The sequence below is a fragment of the Haliaeetus leucocephalus genome, unplaced genomic scaffold (assembly GCF_000737465.1).
Source record: "Haliaeetus leucocephalus isolate CR32 unplaced genomic scaffold, Haliaeetus_leucocephalus-4.0 Scaffold184, whole genome shotgun sequence".
NCBI lineage: Eukaryota > Metazoa > Chordata > Aves > Accipitriformes > Accipitridae > Haliaeetus > Haliaeetus leucocephalus.
Window position 1 is genome coordinate 12,419,096 of NW_010972620.1, and position 18,260 is coordinate 12,437,355.

The following is an 18,260-nucleotide window of genomic DNA, read 5'->3' on the forward strand; positions in this document are numbered from 1 at the left end:
GACCGACAAAACAACAGCAAAACTGAAAATCAGGCTCCTTTGACATTAGGCAGACTAACTGGCAGGCCTCCAGGGAACCGGCCAGCTCTTGCAGTCCATAAACACCCAAGCCTTTCTGCTGCTATTGCAAGCTTTGGTTGTGAGGAAAAAGAGCAACAGCCCTGAGTTACATTATGGGTCTGGCTGAGATGGAGTTAATTTTTCCCCATAGCAGCCCTCATAGTGCTGTGCTCTGCATTGGTACCTAGAAAGGTGTTAATAACACACCAGTGTTTTGGCTACGGGTGAGCAGTGCTTGCACAGCATCAAGGCTGTCTCTCCAACACTGCCCCCTCACCAGTAGGCTGGGGGTGGGCAAGATCCTGGGAGGGAACATAGCCAGGACAGCTCACCCAAAGTGACCAAAGGGATATTCCATACCATATGATGTCTGCTCAGCAATAAAAGCCAAGAGAAAGGAGTGGGGGGGGCCTTCGTTATTATGACGTTCGTTTTCTGGAGCAACTGCTACACGTACTGAAGCCCTACTTCCCGGGAAGTGGCTGGGCATCACCTGCTTATGTGAAGTAGAGAATAAATCTTTTGTTTTCCTTTGCCTCTGCGCACGTTCTTTGCTTTTATTAAACTGCCTTTATGTTGACGCATGAGTTTTTTCCCACCTTATTTTCTCCCTCTGCCCCGCCACTGAGGAGGAGAGTGATAGAGCAGGTTGGTGGGCACCTGGCATCCAGCCAAGGTCAACCCACCACACTTTACAACTGTCAAGATGCAGATGCTAGGCAGACTCATACGCATTATCAGCTTGCCCAGTACCACCTCCAGAAATAAAATACAGCATGAACTCAGAACAGTTACTCTCAAAGTATGAAGATGAAAAACTGCCACCTTTGTCACTACAAAACCTAATTTCTAGCCAGACTCAGAAATGTTTGATATATAGGATAACAGAAGGGAGTCTCGGTGCTTCAGTCATCGAACTACCCTGCTTCTCATGTGTTCAGCTAAATTCATTTATCAAATACAAGTTGTCCTCTGACGTTAAGACTGCTGCAATGATAAACCTGGAAGTAATTTAGGGACTGCTTCTTTGTGAAACACAAGTATGACAGAAACCACTCAATGAATATGTTGCTGCTATCACATTTTTCACTTGAACTGAATCTTGGACTAAATTCGGGAATTCAGCAGCTAGGAGACAAACTATATATTCACTAGACTTATAGTACTCAGTCTTTGAAAATGGAAAAATACTGTGCAAATTTACAAATAAAGATATTAGATCTTTCAAAATTAAAAATAATTTTAAAAGGTAACTTTAAAAAGAGAACTACCTTATTCTAGACCTTTTTGTGCTCAAATTGTTAACGATAATTAAAAATCAACAACTTGTTGCTTTCTAGGAGTAGCCATTGTACTTTGCCATAATCCATCACAATTACTTCTAATTTTTTACCTTCAGAATGACTGACAAAATGTCTTACTACAGAAAATTCAAGAAAGAATCAGACTCCCATATTCCATTGTTTTCAGGAAGTGTAGAACAAAGGCACTTACTTCCTATTTCTCCAAGAAGGCCAATATTTTACTGAATCTTTGGATCATACTATATTTGGTCTGACACCTTCCCCTACAGCAGGGTGTATTTGATATTTGTAAACAGTGAAACAGAATGACCACTTTCAAGAGGTTAAATGGTAGCATTCACAGCCTTGTTTTTCTAGCAGGAGGTGGGACATGGTAGGTATTTCAAAAGAAGCAGTTTTGGGAATGTTGTAATCATTGGGGTTGGAAAGGACCTCAGGAGGCCTCTAGTCCAACCTCAAGCTCAAAGCAGGGTCAAAACTAAATTCCCATCAGGTTGCTCAAAATGGGAAATTTTTTTAAATAAGCAAACAGTTTAACCTACTTGAGTACCTTAAACACTATTATATAATTGGTATAATTGATCATTATTTAAAAGCATCACTACAAGGCAAAATCTAGGGGTTTTAATTTTTAACTGTGCATTCAAGACATTTCAGAGTTGCTCTCAGGTTTATCTTTAGTTCTGAATTCCCAGAGGTTTTAGTATTTACCTTGTAAATGTTTTTTATTCTCAAATTACTGGTATCTGGTTTTATTCTTTTTATATGGATCTTACAAATAATATTTACCTGAAAGATTTTTGTGTATTTATAGGCACACACAAAGTAAAAGCATAAAAATTATAAATAATAACAAAATAAATAATAAAACTTTAGGAAGATGAGAAGGTGTTTCATGCTATAATTGAAACATATAAATATAACTATGCCAGATTTATCCAGACTATACTACATTAGAGTCTCTGTGTCAAACATTTCCTATTGAATAGTTGTCACTGAGTATCTAGAGCCAGCCAAGAGGAGCCATTAGGCACAATAACTTAAGAGGAATTTAGACCAGATGACTCAGGCTCTTCATACCCACTGAATTGTGTAATGTTATGAGCATTAAATAGGATATATGACAGTCTCTAAGGTTTCTATTTAACTAGACAATTTAAGGCTTTTTTTCATCATGTTAAAGTAATTACATTGATCATGCAATCTGTTTTCATAACTAAGCAGTTGTGAAAATCTCAAGCTTACAGTCACACTTTGAAGAACCAAACACTTGGGCAAGCAAGAAGGCAGCACAGCAATTGTGAAGTACCTTGGACTGACCTAAACCAAACTTTTGCTTACCATTACTTCCAATTTGTCAAATAAGACTGTGATGAAAAGCAAAAAGACATTTTCAGAATGCCATTCTATCATTTGTTTTAAAAATTCATGTGTTTACAAGCTATTAGTTTATTTAAAGATCCACTGTGTTAAGCTTTCAGCAACACTTAAAGGATGCAATTAAATTTGAACTTAATTTTAATTTAAGTATGGCAGATACATAACTTTTTAAATTTTTATAATTGTGCTGCCTGTTTAACTCATGAATTTGCTGAGGGTACCATAGAAAATATTGATGCAAGTACCATATTAATTATTTTATTTATGCTAGGTTTTATTTCATAGTTAGAATAAGTATTACCGTGAACTTCTTGTTGTAGTTATTTAAAGTTGTCTTCCTTTGACACGAATACTGAGATACTTTGCTTGCAATAAATGATGGCACTTCTGATTCAGGTGTATTCAAAGGAGGAGACTGATCTTGTTCCTAACAACAAAAAAACGGGGAGAAGAGTTGGTGACACACCTGTCAAATAGCCTAAAATACCAAAAGTACATTTCATGATCCCAAAATATGTACCTTTAAAGAGAAGGCAAAAGAACAATAACGCTTCTACCATCTTTCTAGGAAAAACATTTAATTTCACATTGGCTGCACTAACAATACCAGTTTATCTGGTGATTACTGGGATTTTTCATTTTCTGCAGTAAGTTCTTGCAGGCAGTTTTCAATGGCACTGTCATTTAAAAAAAAAAAAAGTCTCTCTACAGGGCAAGTCTCTACTACTCTTATTATTGCAGTAATATTGATAAACCACAAAGCTTTAAAAGTGGATAAGCTTGAAAGAACAGAGTTTTCCCAGAAAACACTAGATTATTCAATATAAAATCAGGGATTTAGACTGAGGAGGAAAAACAAAAAAGAAAAAAGAAAAAAAGGAGATGCTCAAATAACTGACTTTTTTTTCTTTTTCAGTGGTGGAGGAAAAATGTTTGTATGACTTTAAACTTTTCCCCCCTCTTCCAGGTAAAATGAAAGAAAACTTTTTTGGTTTGGATTTAATTCATTGAGCTAAATGTTCTATTTTGGGGTCATTATTAAGCAAAGGAAACATTTACAAACAGCCATGGAAGAGTCATCTCCACCCTTTCAACCAACAGCTAGTGTTCCTCTTATGCTGTGATTTCTCACTCAGCCCCTTCCTTATATGCTGATCCAATTCAGACATCACTTTTAGGTGTTTGCTGGTGCAAGGAAAAGGAGCCAGGTGCCAAATCTTAAATGGGAATTTCCCAACCACCAGGCTACCTACATGCTTGTTTGCTTTTCACCTAATTTTGCTCCATGCAAAATTGACCAAGATCAACAAAAAAGTTTTGGGGCACCCCCCCCCAAGGGGGGGGGGGGGGGGGGGAATTTCTCCTGAAAGGCAGGATACACAGAATTGTGTCCCTGTTGACAAAAGAGAGTCTTAAGCACAAGTCCTCAATATGCAAGTGTCCTGACCAGTGAGCAACTGAAAAGACAATCTAGCACCAGCTTTTCTGCTGCTTTATATGCCCAGTCCTTTAATCCCTTTGCTTTCATTAGAACTGCCCAAATCTTAAATACTTGGGAAACACCCAAAGCATTCTCAGCATTTCTGTGTATTTTTTGCTATTTGTCATTTTGTTTGAAAACATTTGGCAGATCTGTCAAAAATGTATTGCATTGCACTATCCAAAACCACAGGGAAATGGTTCAACAACAACAAAAAATATCACAAAGATACATGGAGGAAATTTTCACCCCAATAATGGAATGATGAGCCCTTTCTCCCCTGTATCCAAAGTCGTGCAGACATACAGCTAGCATCTGTGCTAGGCAAACCTATAAATATGTGTATGTGCCTTCACACACACTCCCCCACACATATAATTTCATGCTAAATTGCCTTTGTATTTGATACAGAGTAGTTAAATAACGGTATTCATGCACACACAAAAAAGGCATTTACTTGCACAGCTGAAGGAGCAGTGAATTATATGGCAGTTTCCATAGTATACACTGAAAGGAAGGAAGCTATTTTATGTGTAAGACCACTCTTGGGAATAACTGAAATGGGTTTCAGCCAGGATCAACAGCACAACTCATCCACTTTTGCACACATTCATGAATTATACTTTAAAATTGATTTTAAATCATATAAACTATGACCGATTACAGCTAATATACTGCTTGAAATGATAGTGCCAGCTGCAAAGACTGCGAACAAACACAACGTTACTGAATAGAATATATAATAAGCTATTATATTCATTAGGATATATACACACAAAGAACAACAGCCCTACATGTAGCATTACCTAGCATTGTGGATGAGAGCAGAATTAATGCGGAAACTCTATGCGTTTAAGAGGGTGATAGACTGGCACATAAACATCCTGTTCCTGCCTTAGCAAAGATATTTGAGCATTTTTCTTAATCAGTAATAGTTATCTTTTTAATTAACAGGCTTTGATTATATATAACAACAGAAGAAACTTCAGCTAGAAATCAACAGCAAAAACATCTAGCAAACAGTAATCACTATAGTCTGATTTTTAGGGAATATTACGATGCCTGCATGAGAACTACAGAGATGATCTATCATCAGCAGAAGATAGGAACAGGATTGATACTGGGTTTTGGTGGGAAGATCAGATGGGACAAACCAAAAGTTTCATCCAGTAGCAATTACAGTGTAGAACAAGCAATCCTGGAAACTCACACTACCTCAAAATAATTTGTAGTACTGGGAAGAAATAACTATGGATATGAGAAAAAAGTAAGAATTAAAATTCCTTTTTTTGCAGATAACTCCACTACATTAAAACTAAATTATGATACACTGCAAAGGGGCAACCACTGAAAAAAAAAATCTAAATGTGTAGGCTACTGAATTGCTAGAGCTAGTCAGAGTTTGTACCCCACATCCAGGCTGAAGTAAGAGTGAAAGTCACTGCCACTCCTTCACGGTGACATTTTCTACATGGCATAAGCAAGAAAATCATCCTGTACCACTAGCATCTATTTGCACAGCAGAGGGGCTTAGTTACAGAATTAATCCTGTAGAGGAATACTTTGCTCTTTGTCAAACTATTTTTTTTAATACACAAAGTAGTATAATGACATAGGGAAATAACAGAGAGAGAAAACGGAGCAGCAGTGAGTAAGGTGCGCAGATACTAGAGACTGTGTCAGGCCACATTATTCAACAGCCAGCAGCTTTGTAGTCCAGACAGCATTGATCAAATAATGAAGTCTGCTGATATCCAGCATTTTATGAAGAGAAGGCAGCCAGTTTATAAGTTTCATTTTATTTTCTGGGAAAGTCTGACTGTCAGTATGAAGGATTTCTTCCATTAGTTAGAGCCTCTCTCTTTCACGAGGCAACAGAGTGAGACACTCCGAAAAATGTTAAATATGAGTTGCTTGCCACATGATACAGCAAGGGATCAAAAGATGTGGTACTTCCTTTTCCTAATGTGGAGGGAAATCCTTTGTTCAGGAAATAGATAAATCTCTTTTCCTTGCTAAAAAAATAACTAACTAACAACTTTGGGGTTCTGACTGAGAAAAAGGCGGAAGAGACACAATCACAAGCACAGTTCCTAAGGCTGCTGAGGATGTGAACCAACCTATTGTTCTCTTCCTTTCTTTTTATCCTTCTGAAAGCTTCCCCTCTGCCTCTTTCTTTTCCATTACCCAGGAAACATCACTACTTTCTAGCATGTGGGGATGCCCTTGCATACATATTGATGTCCATGTCCTGCTATTGTCCAGAATACCCATCTGCTTGCGGTGGGAAGGGCATCTCTGGACAAAGCAGAGAAATACTTTGATTTCCCTTTAAAGCGGATGTTTGGCTACCACACTTCCATAGCCTATTAAATTAAATGATGGCTATTAACTATAAAAGTCAACTGTTACCAAATGAATCAATAAGAATTCAGACCATCTTAGATCTGGTCACCCAACCTTTTATACTCTATAAATCACTAACATCAGAGCACCTCTTGGATCATTCGCAACCACAGAAGGATGTACTTTGGTGACAATTGTAACTAATATGTTAGCTAATGGTCTGTAACTCTGACTTTATTCCCCTTGTTTTGCATGAAGAAGGACATTTCTTTTTAGTAATCCATTAAAACAAATGTCCTGAATGAAGAACAACCTTCCAAATAGGCTACTGTAAGATCTGAAAGAGGAAATCTTACTGCTGTTGATATTAATGGCAATTTTATTCACCCAAAACATTCCCCCACTGCAATCCATTCCTTACACCTCAAAGCCTTCATGATGTAGCCTGAGTTCAAGGGTTGTTAATTCACTTTCATTTCACATTTTACAAGACTGACATAATTTGTCTTCAGTGAAACTCCAATTAAATTACATTATATATGAATTTGGTCTAGTACTTAAAAAGAAAATTAACCACTACTTCAATCCTTCCTCATTTCTCAAGGCAGAAAAAAAAAAATCATGGTGACACTGCAACAATAAAATTATTTTTAAATTTGCTGAAATTCTAGAATCCTTGCTCTTCCTTCCTTGTTTGCTTTACAAATATGCTTATTTCTTTAGAGTCACTATATAATTAAGATTGGTCTTAACTATAAGCTTTAATGTTAATGGTACAGCTGTCACTGGCTTGCTTATTGCACTCTACATTTATTAGCATGAAATATTTATGTTTCAATAAAAACAGAAACTCTTACTTGCAGAGCCAGTCTCAAAGTATACTAACAATCTCCTGACAGTGCTGCTACCTTTTTCAGAAGTTTTTGCTCCAGCAGTACTCCAAAAGGACTTTTATATATAAAAGAAAACTAAGGCAGTTCAACTTGCAGTGGCCTCCTCATTGATTTAAAAAAAAAAAAAAAAAAAAGGCAAAAAAAAAAAAAAAGTAAGCTTCAGCATCGTTGGAGACATTTTGGAGAAAGACAAAGGCATTTCTGACTTTGAAAGGAAAAAAACCCATCTATTTTCTGAGATGTCTGAATCTATAGGTCTTCACACACTGCTGAAACTACGAATGTACATAAAGGGTAATTTAGTTTTCTTTTAATCCTGATGTGAAACTCTCAGCAAAGTTCACAGGATTTTTGCTCATGTTTTGGATTTATTTCTTGTTTAGAGAACTTCTTTGCATACCCAGTATTTTTATTTTTACAACCTGTTTGCCTGTGAGATTACACAATGCAGTAGTTACAAGGTTTTCAGGTTTTTTCTGTTTTGCATTAATTTCTTTGGTCTATTCTCCCTCCAGCAGATTCACTGAAAAGATTATAAACATACTGCAGAAATACTTCATTGGAAGGATTGCAAATACAAACACATATTCTGTCACGGAATTATGCTGAGTCTGAGAGCGACAGCTCCATCTGGTGTATTCACTCCCCAGCCCCACCCCCAAGTGTTATTAAACAGTAATTCTTACATGTAAAATCCTGGAAAATAGTTTCTGGCAATGAAAGATGTTTGAAAAAATTAATCAGGAGCTACAGTTTTTCTTGGGGAAGGGTGGTATTTATGAATCATCCTTCATAATCCAAACATCAGGATGAAGAAGCAGCAAACAGTGTGATACTGCTGTTAAATATTCAGGCATCCTCCGCCTCACAGGAAGGTACACGCTGATGATCCTGCCGCGGTCCCAGTGTTTACAGGTTTCCCAGTTATCATTTTTGCAGTGGGATAACAGTTCACATGGAGCCTAATCCAGACCCTCAGGAATCAGCAGGAATCCCTCACTTTACTTCAGAGAGCTTTAGATCAGACTTGTAATTCTCTTGATGTATGAATTAATTTCTTCACCAGTGCACGTTATATCCATCACCGTGAGGCTTGAATGGTGCAGAACAAGGGAATAGGTTCATCCTGCCACAGCGCAGGGTCTATTTCACGGCCCAGCGGCACGTGCTGTCGTCGCTCTGTGCTCAGCGCACCAGGCATCCCTACCACACCCTCATCATTTATAGTCTGTACTGGGGGTATTGAATACCACCATTTCACACTACGTTCCAATTTGAGAAATTAGCACATAATTTTGTCAGATATAGATCAGAGGAAAGTATGTCATCATCCGTTGCTTCAAGGTCAAACACCGTTCACCAAATAATCAGCCTGCCATTCAAAATATCCTCTGACCTAGAGCTCCCATTGAGAGAGAATACAATATAATAAAACCATTTTTTTTCTTAGGACAGTTTTACTTGATGGTGCCAAGTTTGTAAATGCATGTCTACAGACTGCAGCAGCCTTCATTTCACAGGTCCTTCAAGGGCCTAGCGGTTAGCTGGTCACTTCCAAACAGCAAAGGTTTTAATATTTTTGTATCGTTTTGAAGAGGCAAAGTATTCCCTCAGGAGCCCATTAAAACACACTGCTCTCAGTGGGACATTTACCATGACATTGAAGTATTTGTGGAAATACCACAAGTACCACAACAACAGCGAGTGCTTCATTGATGGATATTTCCCCTTTAATGGCACCCCTTTTTTTACAGGAATGATGTATATTACCAGTTTGTAACATGTGATGGCATAGTAATTTAGCATTACCAGACACTGATAGAGAAGCTATGGAAGGTCTTTTTAATCTGTTAAAACTGTGCGAATTACTCATGTAAACTTTAGTAAAAAAAGTTTTTAAATTCAAAAAATATATCACAACACAAGTATATAAAAAACACAACTAATCACAGTCATGCATTTTGAACATCACTGTATTTGCACTGAAGGATCTGTCTTACCATGAGACGATACTTCATTTCTGAATCAACTGGTCTTCCTGCTTCCATGCAGGCTGTGAACCAGGAGATATCCAGTAGTTCAAACCTGGAGCTGTCGCCCACAGCCTGTCCTCTCAGCCAGTCCAGCACCTCCAGGTAAGAGTTGTTCTCGGCCACAATATGAGTGACAGAGTCACTGTCAAGAAGTACAGAAAAAGAAGTTTCCTTTTTTCCTGAACCCAGCTGTACACACATAGAGCTGCTATTTCCTTATTTACTTACCACGCACTTCCTGAAATTTTAGTATATATTGTACGTTAGGATGTGGGAAGCAGTTGTATTTTCATATCACAATATATCTATTCCAGTCACTGAATCTGCTTTGAGGAAAGACTTTAGCCATAAGCTCCCATAAGTGCAGCATTTTGTTTCTTTCAGTATCATTTGCCTTCCATAAGACTTTAACCTATTACGCACTTTTTGCAACTCTGAAAATATTTGGCTTGCGCAAGCAGTACCATAATGAAAAGGCTACTTTACGATACCTGATAGCCCCTTCTCAATATTCCTGATCAATGAATGAAAGATTTACAGTATTAAAAAGCCTGTTAACAATAATTCCTTAAAGCTTTACAGCTAGTAATATCTTTTTGTAAATTTAACTTTTCTGTTCTTACATTAAGCTTTTTACATATAGCATTGTCAAATGTTCATAACTTATGAATTATGCACTCCATCTAAAGACTGCTTCCTTGCTACTAAGAGGCCAGTCTCTTACGAAACTGATATCTTAGTTTAGTGAATATAAAATGTACAGATTGAGTTATTGTTCAATAGCTTATATGGTGTACATTGCTTAAAAATACAGTAGCACAGACTTTATTACACTAAATTTGGGTCCATGTACTAGAATAACATTGGAAAGAATCCCATGATAGTTCATCATTAAAAAGACACAATTCTGCACCTTCCACAGGAAAATAATGGAGAGGGACAAAGTTATATTTCAAGAAAAAATTACATACACACTTAGGATGATCTGTAAATTTTTACCTGGCCTGCTGATGTTCCTCAGCAAGTTTAGAAAACTACTAACTTGGTAGGAAATCTTGAGTGGTTCCTAGTGTTCCCCCTTCACACACAAACCCCAGGAGAGTGCTGTTACCCACAAAGACAACAACAGATAAAGGACAAAACTATTCATTTTCATGAAATTTGTAGGACCTCAGTATCTCTGAAATATATGCCAAAATTAAATGATATCAGTCAACAGATTCCTAAACTTCTTGGGGAAAAGGCACAGACAAGACAGTCTCATTATATGACCTAGTTTCCATAGAAATAAGCCTAGAATTGGAACATAAACTGTCCCAATAGCAGCCGCCTCCATTTGCAAGCCTCCGTAAACCTCCTGCTAGCCCATGCTGGTGACAGCCTTGTGCGTATACAGTAAATTTCAAACAGACCTGACAGATTGCTTTGCAGCCCTTCTGTAACACCTGGAGAAGTTAATCCACCAACCTGTCCAAGCAGACAGGACACCACTGGTAGAGATAGCTGGTTAGTATGGACCTTAAAAATGACGGCTGATAACTGTTGAAGGCAGGCTGCACAACCTTTCAAAGCAAACTACTTTCCAGGAGACCAACAAAACCCCTTGGCCTATCCCTGTGACCCTGATTCATATCAATAATCACTGATTTCATTAAATCGCCAAACCACAATTACAAATACTAGAAACTGACCATAGAAAACTGGTATCACATAACTCTCCAATGCATTAAATGTACTATATTTTTGAAAGATACGAAATTTATTGAATGTACTATACTTTGGAAATACGAAAACTGTCACAGTATAGCACTTTTTTTTTCTCTCCATATTGTGAAGCTTGTAGAGCAGAGTCCATTGGGGGGAAAAAAAAATCCAAATTTATTTTAATCTAAAAGATTAAAAATCTAGGTTAGGTGAATATTCATGAAATACTATTGCATTTGTTATTATCTATCCCTGCTAGGTTCTACTTTAATTAAACTGTCACATCTTTGCTTGAGTTAAAAAAAAAAAAAAAAACAGTTAGAGACATAGAACTTCTGCTTCCTGTGGTTTATTCCACTTTATATAAAATATTCATATGTAATGTATTTGTACCGAGCTGCAGATCTGGGAACTTTGCCATCGCTATGCTCACAGCAGCAGTTTAGCTGCTGTGCACCAGTTTCCTCTGGTACCTGTACAGCTGCACTTTTTTCCTGGCACAGAACGTAACAAATTTAGCATTTCCTCTGGCATTTTCAAAAACAAAAATCAACAGTTAAATAGTTATGTTTTATCCAGTAGCAGCTAGGCTGAAATTAAACATAACACCTGCCTTGCATACAACTTACAGAAAGTCTGAAATAGTGGCAATAAATACCTGTGTGTCAAAGCAGACCAGATAAAGCCTCTACTCAGTCCTCAATGGATTGTTAATGTAGGATTCAGAACAGCACAGTTCATTTTTTTTCCCCTACGAATTCAATTAGTTTTGTATCAAACACTAATTGCCTACTTCTGTTCAATACCTGCTTGAATCTTGCTTTACAAATTATTTCATCCTCCCCTCTTCCTCAGGCTTTCAAAGTCAATGGGATTGAAAAAAATCTGTGGAAATGAGCTTTTATAGGGAGGATCCAGTTGTATACTATCTGCATACAGATACAGACAAATTATCAATACTTGGTTTTCTTCCAGCCTTTCAGAGAGCCTACATAACAATGTAGCTTTCGGAGAACTGCATAATGTAACTAGCACTCATGAAAAGCACTATTTGGAGGAAGGCTTCCTTCAAAATGAGTTGGCTTATTGAAACACCACCAGACAAATCTGCAGGTGAAGTATATTTTCATCCTGAAATGCCACATCTGTGGTACTTTATTCCCAGTTTTTTTCTCCAGTGCTCTTACAGATTGTACCAAAGCGTAAGCCAGTAACTTTGAGACTCACATCAGTGTATTACTCACAGGAAGATTAAATATTAGAATACTAGAGGTGTTCTAGAGAAATGTCCCCCTCAACCCATCACATTTTCCGTTCCTGTATATTTAATGTTTTTTCATTTCAGGAATTGGCCATTGAGTTTAGATTAAGCTTAACCTGACTTCAAGGAGGACATAAACAATGGCTGATTTAAATCAGCTAAAGACATGATTCACTGACTCCAGTGAGACTATACAAAGGCATAGAAACATATCCCATGAAAAACAAGTTCACACCTTACAGTTTTTATTTGCCATGTGAGAAGCAGTACACTGAAAAATGTAGACATGTTAAAATTAACAGACTTAAGATAAATTAGAACCACAGATTTTAGAGGTAAAAAATAAGAAATTTTGCTAATGTTTGTGTTCTGCCTGTTGTTTGCCCAGAAGGCAATAAAAACGAACCACACTTTAGCAACACCCACTGAAATCCTGAAGCATCTTTATAGCAGGAAGAACAAAGTATATCCACCAAATATGTAGGCAAAATCTTCAACCACACTTACTTGTATGATTACATTTATTAAATTAGAACGCTTCAAGCAGCATTACTACATGTTATTTCTACAAATATAAACATTTTCCTACCTTAGTTCACTTTCTACTCGGAAACCTTTTCTTCTTGCCAGCTCCATCAAAAATGTCCTTCTGGACTTCCCCATCTTCCTCTGCATAATAAAAATGACAAACTTATTGAACTTTATTTCATAACTGCAGGAAAGGTTTGGGGAATGCATCCCTTTCTGTCTCTTCCTTTGGGACAATACAGCTGGAGCTCTGATCCTATCCATGACACAAGGTAGAAGTGTTCTCACTTGGGTAAAAGGGAGATAACATATTTTCTGCCAGGCAGCAGCTGTATTTAAAGTCACCACCCATTGAAGTAATTTTCTTCTGTTTCCCCTCTGAAATCAAAAACAAGTGCTACACAGGCAGAAACATCACTTGCTTTCTACCAGCTGGGACTTCTTGCACAGAACTACTCTAGAGAGGTGCGAATATGCTTTCATTCCTTAAAACAGCCATTACCTGTAAAGACTTTATCCAAATAAAATTGATCATAGCAAAATTATCTCAAAATATCAACCAGGTCTTCAGCTGGTTTAATGGCCCAGTTCCATCAATTTCTGCTTTCAAATTGTTTCCAGATCTCACTTTTCCAAACTGCAGGGCACATTAATTTTCAATTTATTTAAAAAATAATAATAATTCTTCCTACTGTTAGCTAGGAACTATGTCTTAGAATAGAACTAAATAACAGTATACAAAAATGTTGTAGAATAGCCTGTACACTTGCTACTTCTCTGTAATTAATTTGATTTAAAACGGATAGGTTTTTTTGAGAGAGCAAACAAAAAATAAGTTGTTGAAATTAAATTTACAATAAAAGAAATCCTTTGCTGTTTTGATACTAAGGCAATGAAAGACAAAGAGAAAGCATTAGAGATGTGTTTAAATACACTTTTGGCATGCATTGCTGACTTTGCTTTCTACTATTTGCCCTGGAAAGTACTGCTATCTACAGTACAGTAGGGAAAAAGTAACTACCTTACCGCTTTTAAGCACCCAGTGACCTCCAAACCACTACAGGGGTGATTATGGAGGCTATGTACCATCCTCTCCTAGAAGATGGGGTATTGGTCATCAGAGAACTATGCTAAACTTTGTTGCAGACATTGTGTTGGATCCAGTTAGGTATCACCCTGAATTTCCACCAGAGCAAAGTGAGTGCAAACAACCAGCATGTGCATCTATTTCAGCACAAATCTACTTCAGTGGTATATATCCCCATTTCCACGTCAAGTTGGATTTTTATTTTTAGTGTAGCAGAGAATTTGGATTTTACCAGTCCTTCAGAATGTGTCAGAAATGTTATATCTTGCAATTCTCATTGCTCATGTTCAGGAGAGGAAGCAAGGTGGAAAAATCCTGCCTAAGTCAGATCTATCAATTTTATTTTCTGTCATTTTATCATGGATGGATATACAACCTAAGTTATGGAAAAAAAAGTCAAAACCCATTTCCTGCAATTATTGCCATGAGTTAAAAATTAAATTATAGAAGTATTACTGACATTTTCCCAGCCCTGTAGGTCTTGCTGCTTCAACTGTATTGTAACAGATACAAAGAAATAGTTTTCATCAGAATAGAAACTAACCATCAAAAATTAATATAGAGCTTTCAGCTCTGGGGTCTTCCTGAGGCCATGAAGAAAATATATACATAGTTCAGTACATACACTAGACTCCATTCATTTCTTCCCTTGCCTAAGGATAACCCAGAAGCCAAAATATCTTTTCCTCTTTCTGATTCATAACATTAAAATTGTCAAAGTAAATCATTTCAAGGTTATTTTGAAATTATACAAGATATTTTCATAAGAACTGGAAAATGGACAAGCAGACTTTAAGAGGCTTACACAAAAGAATGGCAGCAAGGAAGAATAAAAAAATTTAATAGTGATGGGTCTGGCATTAAGGCTGAGCAATCTATTTTGTTGCTCCGTGTCTGTTTTCCAGACTACTAATCAACCGTTGAACACTGGCCATCTCCCTGTTTACAGCCTTCCTAGGCTTCGTAAAATGTTTTACTTTATCTCAATCCCTACAAGGAATAATGTATTTTAGAACAGATTCTTTACATATGTTAAACAAAGTCTTATTTTATGTTATAATTAATTTAGTGCTCTCAAATATGTAAATATAATTTCCCCCAGTGTAACATCAAGATGCTCAGTGCCAGTAAAATCCTTCTGGCATGAAAAACATAAGTTGTTATTCCTTTGTGTTTCTGTCATAACTCTTGAGCCAGATTTTCAAGGGTATTTAGGTGCCAAAAAGCTGCAAACAGAGGCCTAGTGGGATTTTCAAAATAGCGAAGCAACCTAGGCACCCGGCTCCTTTGGTAATCAATTTCTAGCTTTGAACCTAATGCAACGAGATTTTCTCTGTCTAATAAACACAGTATAATACCATGAAAAGGTCCTTGCCAATGATGCAATTTTATTAAACATACCTTATAAAATTAACAGGATTTCCATATCCCAGATGAGTGAATAACCTACTCTCCTACAACATTACTTTATAATATTTTTGACAGTAACACAGAAAGTAGAATATGCATTAGGGAGAGAGCAAATACAGTGGAGGAAAAGCATGTCTCATATTTATGACAAAGGAAAAGTATCCTGTTATCTAAGTCATGACACCACATATGGTTAGTGGCCTAAAACTACAGAAACTTGCAGAAATTTGTCCATCTCGGTACAGTCTCCCAGAGTTCAGAGTAGTTCACATCCCTGGAGGGAAATCTAGAGCAAATTTCCACGTTCTGATGTTGCTGTGGATCAGTTTTACATGCTATCAAAGGGACAGATTAAGAACAAGATGTACACAAATGTTGGGCATTTAAGTAAACGTCTTCCATCACTTGTGATGTCTGTGCCAACAACAGCATCCCAAGCAGTCCTCAAGCAGTGTCTAGTACAGACCTCAGCCTGAAGCCAGAGTACGGATCTGGTTTCAAAGGGGGTTTCCTTGGGAGTAAAAGTGCAGGAACACAGAATTTCTGGAAAGCACAGTTCAGGTCCTCTGAATTTCAGTATTTGCACATGCTTTCACTGCACCTTCTTGATTATTGTCAGATAGTCTTTTAGTGCCCTGCTTTCATGTGAACTGCATTGTAAATATTTTATAAAATGTTACTTGCCTATTTTATATAGCTTTCCTGTGAAGAGGGGTGAAATGTGCTTTTAATACACAGCTGCAGTATGCTAACCTACAGAGAAAGCATCTCAAGCACCACCAATAAAAAGTAGAGAAGAGATTGTTTGGATACTGTTTTTGATTTCACATAGGCTTAACAGTGTTTCATGCAGTACTGTTTCACAAGGATTAATTTTTCTTAGCTTTTTCATTTTAAAGTCTTTGGTAATTCAGCATTTTCCAATGAACAATTTCATGGAAATTTTAAAATCCTTCTGATATTTGTTGTTGTCTAGATATTGCCACAACTTTGCTTTTGTTTAAATTCTGGCCTTCTTGGCTGCTAAGCATTCCCTTTGCTGTTCTACCTGTTCTACCAATCTCTCAATGCCTAAAAATAACATGGCAGGTGTTTTTCCTAGTTTTAGTAAAAATTTTGTGGAATCCAATTATATTTTTAAATTAAGTTATTACATAGAACTTTTCTATATTTGTACCACTTACACTTAGCCAATGCACAAACTTATACCAAAATGTAAAATATCTATGAACTTTGTGACATTTTATCTCTTACAAACAAGTACAGGGTTTGTTTTCATCTTTTTATTTATTTGTTTTACTTCAGTCTCCTGCTTTACTTGTCATATGGACTCATGAAGGCCTCAAGATTCTGTACTTAATTCCACATTATGTGGGAAGTTTTCATTGTTGTTTAGCAGGTAATCAACAACCTTAACAATATCTTACAATTCCATCAGACAAAAGGAGTCAGTTCCTGGAGTTCCTGGACAGTGCTTACCTGCACCAGCAAGGTACAGTTTGAACTTATGTTGCATGAATCTATTTCTTTAGTCCTGATTTTTTTCCCATATACTAATATATAAATTCTTACAAAATGAGCATGGTAAACCAATCTGGCTAGCCTACAAAACACAGAAAAAGAACATCATGCTATTACATTTGATTCCAGTGTTTTGAATAAATATACTATTATTAGAGATAAGGAAAAGTTGAAAAGTATATTCTGGAAATGTTTAGATACATTTAAAAATCAATTCTCCCTCATCCCCTTTGGTGTTTATATTCTTTGAACTACTAGAACATTTTCAGGGAGCAACTTTGAAGTATACATGCTTGAGTTATTCACACCAAAGATGATAAACCACCCAGATGACCAAGAATTTTGAAAAACTGATGAATTGATAGTACGCTTTGAATGTGCTTACTTGGCTGTATCACGGTATTTGGCATGTAAGATAAAGTAGGCTTAGAGAGGAAAGAAAATCTTGTAGTTGCTGTCATTAAATGTACATTTCTGATGTATGTGGTCAGAATAGCTGCTTATTATCTTTTTCTTTTTTTTTTTTTTTCCCCCAAATTGGAGATGAAAACCTGAATAAGAAGAATGTATTTAGCAACATCACTCAAAAACTGCCCATGTAGAAATCACACCAAGAGCTGGCAGCTTCTTTAACTGATTGTATACAGAGCTATTATAGAAAGGGTTTGTTCTTCTAAGCCCTTTCTGAGGAAACTGGGGAATAGTGATATCACAATGCTATATAATTAAATAGAGCAATAGGGTTCCCCCTTACAGTATGGGGAAAAGTAATTGGTGACAAATCCTGGCAGGAGCTACTTCCTAGCCACATCAATATGCCTATATTCCCTGGAAACTATTATTTTTACTCTTCCTTCAGTCTCTCTGTTCAGTAACAAGGTTTACAATTGCTCTCTCTGGTTGCTCCGCTAATGGTAGCTGCTGCTCCTTGTTGTGATTGTTATTGGACTATTCTTTGATTTTTTGTGCTGGTGCATCAATGGTTTTCTTTATACTGTAGTCTTGTGGGAGCCTCATGAACCTCTCAGCAACAAGCAGAGACATGTCTGCATAATCCCATCAATATACATGGTCAGGCAGGTCCTTTGACAGTTCTGCAGCTCTTCCAAACACAGTTTACAAAGGTAAAGGTCTCTGGATGTTGAGTGCCATTTATTTATTCTCTCACATTCATGTCATTGCCAGTATTAAGGGCATTTCCGTTAATGAACAAATACCAAACAACGCTTCAGAGATGAGGAGCTACACAAATG

At 36.9% G+C, this 18,260-nt stretch overlaps 1 protein-coding gene across 1 annotated transcript in view; it reads right to left on the reverse strand.

Annotated features, from left to right (window-relative positions):
* DNTT (DNA nucleotidylexotransferase) overlaps positions 1 to 13,253 on the reverse strand; it is a 94,912-nt gene extending 81,659 nt beyond the window's left edge. Inside the window, exons 1-3 of the mRNA XM_010564904.1 lie at positions 13,051 to 13,253; positions 9,464 to 9,638; positions 3,046 to 3,171 (exon numbers count right to left, since the gene is read on the reverse strand). Of these exons, the coding sequence (XP_010563206.1) occupies positions 3,046 to 3,171; positions 9,464 to 9,638; positions 13,051 to 13,253 (504 nt within the window). The remainder of the gene's footprint in view (positions 1 to 3,045; positions 3,172 to 9,463; positions 9,639 to 13,050) is intronic.
* Positions 13,254 to 18,260: the final 5,007 nt, after the last annotated feature.